General features: G+C 42.9%; 1 protein-coding gene across 1 annotated transcript; it reads right to left on the bottom strand.

Moving 5' to 3' along the window:
* Window positions 1-4,632: 4,632 nt before the first annotated feature.
* On the bottom strand, window positions 4,633-9,954 carry ZFP36L1 (ZFP36 ring finger protein like 1). Its single transcript, XM_048485774.1, has 2 exons — window positions 9,709-9,954; window positions 4,633-7,226 (listed from the first exon to the last, which is right to left on the bottom strand). The coding sequence occupies exons 1-2, from the start codon at window positions 9,763-9,765 to the stop codon at window positions 6,273-6,275; spliced, it is 1,011 nt and encodes a 336-aa protein (XP_048341731.1). The 5' UTR covers window positions 9,766-9,954; the 3' UTR covers window positions 4,633-6,272.
* Between the last annotated feature and the right edge of the window lie 309 nt (window positions 9,955-10,263).

A 10,263-nucleotide genomic window follows, 5' to 3' on the forward strand; every position in this document is an offset into this window, starting at 1 on the left:
TTCAGAGAAGGAGCTGTGTTAATCTATTGCAGCAGAAAATAAACACTAGTCTTTTAGTATCACTAACACAAATCAGATTTTGTAGCCTTTATGAACTGGAGTTCACTTCTTCAGATGCAATGGTTGGATCTTAATGATGCTATCATTACACTATCATTTTATATAGTGTGAAAAAAGTGTGATGAAACGTAGCAAAATATAGGGCAATATGTTATAGTTCAAGTTCAAATACAGTAAAGAAAAATAGAGTCAATTCCCTATTACGGTTAGCTAGACCCGAAATGGATGGGGAGCCCCAGGTTTTGCTAAGATTATCTCATCTGTCCTAGGCTGGACCTGGATTTAGAATTTTTACCTCACTATAACTGTTCTTTACAAAATCCATCCCAACTAACAAGGGAATGATCCGTGTAACGTTAATTTTTCAAAATTACATTTCATTCTGTATTTTCCAGCATCTCCTGATCCCCTGATGCTGCTTTTTGTTTTTTAATATCTCCTACAATAACAACAGCACACTGAGAATCAATTTATAGCATTTGATCTACTCCATAACAGCTTACCTTTGAATAAAATTTTGTTCATCTTGAAAGTGCTACAAGACTCTGGTTTATTTTGGGGTTTTCTGAATGCTCGTGATGTATATTGCACTCAGGGTTTTTGCTGTTGGCTAGGGGACCTACTTTCCTCTGGAAGCGTGACCATGTTTGTCACTAATTGAACTGCAAGAATTTTTTTGTCAATTGTAACCCAATAAATTGTTAATTAAAAAGAAACATTGATTTCTTCTGAATCAAGTCAATTCTTCTGATATAATTTGAGGTACACAGATACCGCAGAACAAGAGAATGGGTCCAACATATTATAGGCAAAAATGGCTTAAGCAAAAACATCAGAATGAAGTGAGATCACATGTCCTCTGCTGTTATATGCTCTTTAAAGCTGCCGACAGGAAATCAGCCTACTTTCTCTTATAACTAAGTCATCACCTTACAACCTGCGCCCTATGGCTGCCTAACAGAAGCTAATGCCAAACCGGTCCAATGACCAAATCTTATCACATTCTATGCAGGCAGGGTGGGGTCAAACCAGATGACATTCTGGGAGTTCCTCAAATGGAGCTTCCAGCATTACTTTTTCTTAAAAATAAATACATATCCAGCATGCAGAACTCTGCAAGGGGGTTCCTTTCCTTGCAGGCCATTTTCCCAAATGAAAACAGTTCTGTGGGGCTACTTGCCCCAAAGGAGCAAATGCATAATGTACAACGAGCAGCAAGTCTTCAGGGTCATTCCAGACCAGGAGAACAGTGTGGCTTAAAAGCCTCCACCTCCACTCTTTAGTCTGAATCACAGACCTGCACTCTGTGTACTTCAAAGGGGGCGGGGGGAGGAATACTAGGAGCCCCTTGCACATAACCCCCAGGGCCTTTATGATTTGGCTCTTTTATTTTTGAATGTAATTACTTTATTACTTACCTCATTAATTATCATTGTTGAAGACTTCATGCTATCACTGTAACTGCCTTCACAAATTTTCCAAGGCTAGTGTTCTAAACGTCATGACAAACCTTCTTAGGTTCCTAAACCAGTATTTATACCTACTCTTCTTTCAGATCTACAAGCTGTAGCTATCACAAGCTACACTGCAGGCCTCATGCAAAGGTATCTGATCCTTATACACACAGTTCCTACAGAAATTTTGTCCGCTCCACACCCCAAAGTAATAATACATTGCCTTTCTCAGGGCCAGTATCCAGGGGATCCCTCTCGACACTTGCACTGCTCTTCCGAGTCCACAAGCTCATGTTCACTGTTGCCCACTGTGGCTGTCAAAAGTTCTGTCACCTAGCACCACCTGCATACCTGTCCCCAACGATGCTGGGTAATACATGGTGGCAGAGTACTTACAAGGATGATGATTAGACTGCTATTCCAGATGCAGAGAAATCCACCATTTCAAAGGCCCAGAGACCAAAATTTCTTCATTTCTTGCATTTGCATTTAATGTCAATGTCTTCACTCAAGGTTTAAACACAAAGCAGCAATAAATCAAATGGGTAAAACCATACCCTCTCACAGTACTTGCTGACTCTTAGGCCACAGTACTGCAAGGACTACAGAAAAAAGTTTTAAGACAACTCTTCAAAGCAACACACCATGGTTCAGATCCCATGCCAGCCTTCTTACCCATACATGTCCTGGTTGTATGATCCTGCTTGCTGAAAATTCCATTTCCTCCTTGAATAAAATCTGTTTTTATTCCAGTCTCCAATCTCTTTTAAATACCCTGATCATTCTGTTGCAGTCAGCTGCCCAAGCACCCACTTTTAATCCATGCTCATAGTCTCTTCTTCCATTTTGTTCAAGGTATCCTAAGTAATCCCTCATTTCCTTAATTAGTTGAACTGAGAGATTCAGATTTGAATCCCCACTGTAACATGGAAGCTTGCTAGATAAACTTGGCTCAGTAATACACTCAGCATGACCTCCTTCACAGGACTGTTGTGAGGATAAAATGGAGGACAGATGAATAATGTAAGATGCTTTGTATTCCCATTGAGGAAAAAGTAAAGAAATAAAGATTACACTGCACTATTCCCTTCATCTGGACTCCCTTTCTTAGCTTCTCCATCAGCTGGACTTCTTCCTACTCATCCATTTTCAATGTCTGAACCATCTTCTTCTGTCCCTTATAGCCAAACTGGAAATGACATCTCTCATTCACATTTACTGGAAAGGGATTTCCCATAGCCTCAGTGACCCAGTTCATATCTCAACTGAGACAAAGGCTCATTCCGCACATGCAGAATAATGCACTTTCAAACTGCTTTCAGTGCTCTTTGAAGCTGTGCGGAATAGCAAAATCCACTTGCAAACAGTTGTGAAAGTGGTTTGAAAATGCATTATTTTACGTGTGCGGAAGGGGCCAAAGAGAGGAAGGACTTCAGCCTTCCCTCCTTGACTTTTACAACCCAAAACAACCAGTGTGTATGTGTGTGTGTGGGGGGGGGGATTATTTGCTTCACTGAAGGCTTTCAGTGAACACAGCTCACAGGTAAACAAGAGCTCACAAGCAATTCTGGGTCAAGAAACTGCATGAGATTATTCTCTTATCCCATGCCATGATTCCAAACAAAATCAGAGTCCTGTGGCAAATTACCTCCCAGAGGCTGCTGACACAAACATCAGGGGAACTTTTAGCCAACTTAAGGGCACATCTGGCTTGGCCCTAAGATTTAGACTCCTATGAAGAGCTCTGTGATTCCCTCATAACAAGGTTGCAAATAGAGCAGTGTTAATTCCTTAGTAGTCCAAACCTTCATGAATATAGGGCTGTTAATAAGACTAAATTTTACACTTTCACAAGCAAGGCACGTATCTCGCATTTTGAAAAGGCTTGAACTTTTACAAATTTGCCTTTATGAACTAGAGCCCAGTGTCAGGTGTGTGATGTGGTAGGTTCAGATTGGTTGGGATGCAAAAGAGCTGAAGTCCGGAGGCTATAAAATACAAATACATGCTTCTTTATAACAGAAATAATATTCCAAATGTGCAACAAAATGAGCCCTTGTGCATGAAATATACGCTTCAGTAAGGCTGTTAAAGATCAAGGCATCACAAGAACCCCTTCTTCTTTTTTTTGCTGCGTCTGACAAGCATATCTGCCTTTCTAAAATGTATCCCTCATTTATAAGCTTTCTAATGTAACCTAAGATTTCAGAGCAGTGTGATAGCTGACAGTCTTGCCCATATATTCATTTGAAAAGCTGGTGTGTGAAATCAGGCTACACATAGCCAGCTGAGCACAACTGAAGTACTCCGTAACTTTTAATTTGGTAAATATGTGCTTCATTTATAAGCTACTTCCTCCATGCTATCTCACGCCTACACAAACTTGTTGCAGCCTTATCTCTGCAACATCCACATGTCTGAGCTGGTCCAGAGTATGCCGACTTGACAGATGAGAATTCTTTTGAAACAGATTCTTGTTAAATGTTGCTAGCAAGGCCTGAATGCCAGATTTGGTGTTAGTAGTGCTTAGTTTCAACCTATTTTTTTATTCACCTTATGCACACACTCTCTAATGCCCTTTTGTCACTGCATGGTTGAACTGGGAACTCTAAATCACAAAGTTCCATGGCTCAAATTTAGCAGTTCTCAAGACTGTGTATGCAGATGTTGCATTAAGGAACTTCTTGCCAGTTGGAGATGGCGCTGGAGAAGGTTCATAACTCAAGAGCTGTTCAAAGCATATGGCGCAGTAAGACATACTTTCAACTGTTCTTGGAAAGTTTGGATCAGAAGGCACTACCTGGGATTTTGACAATATTTTTTCTGCTACACAATACAACTGAACCTCAAGACAGAACTGAAAAGTTATGTAATACTGTGAACAGCCTATTTTAAACAACTAAATTATTAAAAGCCTCTACTTCTTAACAGCTAATCTGAAAGCCAAGAGATAAGATCCAGCTATCCTAGTTTACCTAATCTCATTGGTGTGAGCTGAAGATGCTTGTGCAGATTAACTCTTACGGTGAAGTGCAAGAGATTTGGCAAGAAAGGATTTTGTTCTGAAAAGTTCTTTGAAAAGTTCTTTTTTGCAAGTAAAACCAGATTCACTGTCAAATTCTTGAAAAAACACTTGGGGTTTATTGATTTAAACTGCAAACAGTCGTTACAAAAGTTTTTTTTAAATAAACTCACACAAGAAAGAAAAGAAAGGCAATGTAGTGAACAGTAATGGGAAAAAAATTACATTCAATGTGTTCTTTGTGCCAGTAATGTTCACCTTAAAAAAAGGAAACACTCCAATCCTGGAATACAGAAATGCAAAGACAAACTGCATTTGGAATGTCTTTCTATAGGCACTTGAAACAAGAGTAGATTTTTTCCTTTAAGTACTTACAAAAAAAAGGAGGCAGGCAGGCTTCCTTTTCATCGTCTCACAGCACAGTGTGTGCATATACATTCTAGAAGCCAGCAGCAAAATCCTGACCCTGCTGAAGTCATTTACAAAAGTTCCAATGACATCAACACAGTCAGAATTTCACCCCATGCGGGAAAGGCCTTGTTGGGGCAAAGAGAGGCAAAGAAGCACATTAAACTCAATTTGCAGTCTGACACAAAAAAGGGAACAATCTAAAATAAATAATCCAAACACAGCTGTTGCATTTTTTAAATTAATTTTTCATTTTTTAAAAATAAAATAACCAAAAAGTGTAAAGTTACAAAAATGTCATTGTAGTATAATATATTAAACTGTGGGGGGAGGGAAAAGAAAAAAGACTTCACAATCTTAAGATTAATATGGAAGATCATAATTTAAACATAAAAGAATATATTCTATGAATTCATCATCCCGATAAATATGAACAAAATTAACAAAAAAAGCATAGGTTTCAGCAATAAATACGTTTTGATAAGTTAAATAAGCTTTATATTGTTGTGCAGTGACAAGCAAAATTTGCTCTCCAATTTCTGAAGTTACACAAAATTAAAAACCCAGAAAAAAATAATAAAAAGCTTGGCGTGAGTGCTCTATGGATAGGTCTATTGTACTCTAGAGCAAACCATTAAAGCTATGACTACTGGAACTTTGTTTACATAGAACTTGAATGTGTGGAATGAACACCGTTAGACACCCCCTCCCCCCACAACTTTTCTGAAGATGTCAAATGTACACATGGGGAACTTGTAGCACCAAAAGCAAGTCTCTCATTGTCCATCTGCTTTCCCCCTCCAGTTGCCAAGCCCCATATGCATGTTACAGTTACTGTCCATTCTCAGCTGTTCTTCTGGTTGACCTGAGCAGGTTCAGGCAAGATTAGTCTTTAAAAAGTATAGACTGGGTTCAATGTTAACAAGCGCCCACATGCCCTTAAGCCGACCAAAAAAAAATGACCAGAGGGAAGGAAGAAGGGGAAAATCCTGCATCACAGCCAGTAACAGGAGCTGCTGGTTCCAGATATTCTCTACACATCTGGAAGTGCACAGAGTTCAATGGAGGCTGCTGGTGCCCTCTGCAGCTGGAGAGGTAATATAGTCACAGTGAAAATGTTAAAAAGGCACTACATTTGTAAACGATTATCACTTAATGGTAATTTGGCACTTATTGTTTCAGCCAGTGAGTGGACTCTAGGCAAGTGGACTATCTTTGTGTCAACATCTAAACCAGAGATGTTAAGGGGAGGGCGGAGGGAGAGGAGGGAGATTACAAGCTTAACAATGAAAAAGAGAGGGGAGAAGAAGCCAGGAAGCAACACCAGGTTACTCATCAGAGATAGAAAGTCTGCTGAAAATGGGAAGACGTCTTGAGGTGTCCAGAATGGGCGAATCCGAGCCACTGTGGCTGCTGCTAGAGCTGCTCAGGTAGCCCTCCTGGTCAGAGAGGGAGTCCTGAGGACTTGGGGGAGAGTCAAACATGTTAGGTGATTCCGACATGGGTCTAAGAAAGAAAGTAGTGGGAGATCCCCCACAAGGCACCTGCACCCCCATGCTGGGAGCAAAGAGATTGGTCAGCTCCTGACTTGAGAAGGTGAAGGGATTGCTGGCACAGTCAGGCAGAGGGGGAGAGCCCAGAAGATCATCCGCACTCATGATGGGCGGAGGGGTTATCGAAGTGGGACTGTCCAGCAGCCCATTGGTGGCCACAGCACTTGGAAAGCCAGCAAAGCTGAAGCTGTGTTGGAGGCGGGGTCTTTCATTGATGACGGGGTCTCGGCTGCCAGCCACAGCCCGACGCTCTTCGGCATTGTGGATGAAGTGACAGCGGGGCCCATAAGGACAGAAACCAATGGTGTGGAAAGTGCGGCAGAGCTCCGTCTTATACTTGGGATGGCGGGTCAGGCTCCGCAGCTCATGGATGCCATGGGCAAACTGACACTTGTCACCGTATTTGCAGGCTCCGTTCTCCTCAAAAGGGCGGCACAGCTCTGTCTTGTAGCGGCTCGAGTTGACTTGTCCACCAGGCTGCTTCTGCTGGAGTAGACGCTCGCCGCCTTCAGAGAAGGACCGATCACGAAAACGGTTCTCCCTGGGCCCCAGTGTTGGGGCTGGCTCCCCCTTGAGGCTGCCCAGAAGGTGCGCCTGGTGGAACTTGGAGTTGGGCAAGGTGACAGAATGCCTCCTGGAGAAGCCCCCGCCAGCTGGAGTTCCCACTGCCTTTCTGTCCAACAGACACCCTCCAACACCTGAAGGGTTGTAATTCAGCATCTTGTTGCTCTGCAAGGAGAAAGCAAGAAAGAAGTCACCAACCCAGCTTTCTCCAGAACCTTCTAACTAGTTATGGCTTAAAGATGGCTTCTTCCCTCTTGCCCTAGAATACCTGTCCACAATTCCTACCAGAAAACATTGGACTCTCAATCAATCCCCATTATGAACCTCTGGGCTACAAACCCATCAAAATAGAGTGCTTGACTAAACTTCTGCTGTTCTGTATCAGATACCTAGAACACAGTGAGCAATGCTGCCACCCAACACCATTTGCCTGAGGTTAATTCACTCAAAGTACTTTTCATCAATGAACACGTTGGCTTCTCTTTCCAAGGGCAAGAGGGTCCCACCTAATCACTCTGGCAGCCATCCTACAAGCCACATCTCTGTCCTGGATTTCAGACCAGGCCTTTCTAATGTGACTTTTCCAAGGGCCTAGCCAACTGACAGAAAGCCCCTAGAGGGAGAACGAATCAAGTATGAGCAGCAGGAAGAGGAGAAAGACACCTTCTACCACTTTACCACCTTCAAGTATGCCAATGTACAAGCCATCTCTTCTTAGATGCCCAAAACGTTCTCATTCAAGTTAAAAAGACACACATCGGAAAGGAGGCCGAAACATTCAGAAGACATGCTAGTTCCAAATCTAAATTAATCCCATCCCTCTTGCTCCACCTCCTGCACAGGAGTTGCATTTCATGTGATCCTTGCTAGACTTCACCCATAACCACAAAAGGATTCCTCTGCAATTAGTTTTTTTTTGGATGCAAAGGAAGCTGGAGCTTGTAAACGGTTCAAACATCTTGGTGGGGCCGGGGATGAGAAGAGAAGCAAAGCTTAACCTTTCACACATTTTACAGGTACTTCAAAATGCTCCCCCGTTATCACATGTCCACATTTCATCACCTTTAGAATCAGAGATTCAAGTCTGCTTGGGAATTTATAGTTATTGAAGTAGTACAAAGCACTCAGCCAATACTGCCATTCAGCAACTACTTTCAATGAAAACACAACTTTGGAGAAAGCCGCTTTAGCTCCCCCCCTCCCCACTGCTATGTTCTAACCATTAAGACACTCTTTGCAACAACATTTTCCTTCAGAGTCCATCAGTTATACATATGGGGACACATGCGTAGGCAAACCTCGGCTACGCAAAGATAAGCTCGCGAGAAAAAGAAAAATGCAGCCGCGAAGAAGGGGGTGAGAAAGATAAGGCAGACAAGGCTGCAAGAAGCCTCTTCCACTGCTAAAGTTGGGGCAGGCGGGAGGGGGCGGGGTGGTTTCCTGCAAACGTTATTTTTAAAAAGCCTCACCCCTGAATCTCCCTCCCCAAACCAAAATACACTTCCAGTTCTCCCCACCCCCTCAACTAAGAGGAGAAGGAGATCATGTGAAGTGGCAACATACCCAACCTATGGAATATCGTGGCCATGTAAACAGCTTATCCTCCCACACCCTGAGTAGGTCAACTGGGCATGTGGGTCTCAGGAAGTCACCAGAAGCAGGAAAAAGGCAAAATAAACAAGAACCACCTTTTCGAACACATGTTAAAAGCTTCACAGCAATCAGCAAGCAGATCTACTCCGTCTATTTGTTGGGGCTTACTCGGAACAAAGTGCTTTCAGGATTATACTTTAAGAGGGCAGCTAAGTTGATCTTCAACAGTTAAGATGAGATCTCAGTGGCACCTTGGAGACCAACAAGAGTTTCAGGGCTACTGTTAAGGAATCGCTGGATTTGGTTGCCAGTGCAATCCAGAGGGAAACGTCGCATCCGTGTGTACCACTAGTTTTAATTTGGCGTCCGCACCACCGATTAAAAAAAAAACGCTTTAGTGCAATGCACAGAGATGTAGGGCAGTTCCAGAAGAATTTTCCGAGAACAATCCTAAAGCTCCTTTCTGGTTCGAACAAATGGAGGATTAGCCACAGGCGTGAACTTCTCCCTTACACTGCACCACCACTACTTTAAAAGAACATGAGGAAACGAGTTTCAACGAAGAAAAGGGGCTGGTCATTCTGCAAGCGTTACATCTGAAGAGGGGCACGTACGAAGAAGACATTTTTCAGCCCAATTAACTGTATGTCTAAAGTTAGGGAACACAATCCCGGCAAGTCACTGGAAACACCAAGAACAACTCTTCGCATAAACAAGGGGGGTGGGGGGGCTTCCACATTTTCAAGTCTTGGAAGAAAAAAAATCCAGAAAGCCACACAAAACCACGCACGAGGAGAGTCGAATCAGAGTTTTGCTAACAATTCGTAACTTCTTTTCAGGCAAGCCAGTCTAAGAATTTTAGCAGGGCCACGAACTGTAACTACACTCCGAAGATAAAACACTTCGGTTTCCAAACTTGAATATGAAGAAAAGGCGGGAAGGGGGGGCGGGGGGGCTGATGAACGGAAATCAATCGCTTTTAAGTATCCCAGGCGCCAGTGGGGGGGGGGGGGAACTCTTTAAAAAGTTTTAGAAAAGAATATGGGAAACTTACTTTGCATAAAAGTTCACTCAGGTCGAAGATGGTTGGAGACACGAGGGCTGTAGACATCTTCAACTAGCAAAAGAGGGGTGGAATAATTATAATATTAAAAAAATAAAAATGAATCACAGTGTCGTAAGGCACAGCCTCCAGTTTCCCTGGGTTGGACTCCTCTCGCCTCCCCCTCCAGCTCCAACAATTCTCCCTTCTCTCACTTTCCAGAAAGGCTTTGCTTAAGGCTCCATTTATAAAGTTTTAGCCCGTACCCCGTGGGAGGAGCTCCCAAATTCATTTAAATGAGGAAGAAGGAGGCGGGAGATGATTGACGTGAGGCTGAATCACCCATGCGGCTAAACCCAGAAAAACTTTCAAGGCGGAGGAGGGGGAAGGGAGGCGCGGGGGAGAAACTTTTAAAGGCACATTCCAAGCTGAGCTGTTATTTTTAAAGTTTTTAGGAGGGCAGAGTTGGTGTAAGGTACCACTAAATGAGAGCAGGGGATGCTCCGCTAAGGCTCTTTTGTCAAGAGTTCAGCGCAACATGTGACACAACACGTTCATCCCCTCTGA

This window comes from Sphaerodactylus townsendi, linkage group LG02 (genome assembly GCF_021028975.2).
Source record: "Sphaerodactylus townsendi isolate TG3544 linkage group LG02, MPM_Stown_v2.3, whole genome shotgun sequence".
Lineage (NCBI taxonomy): Eukaryota > Metazoa > Chordata > Lepidosauria > Squamata > Sphaerodactylidae > Sphaerodactylus > Sphaerodactylus townsendi.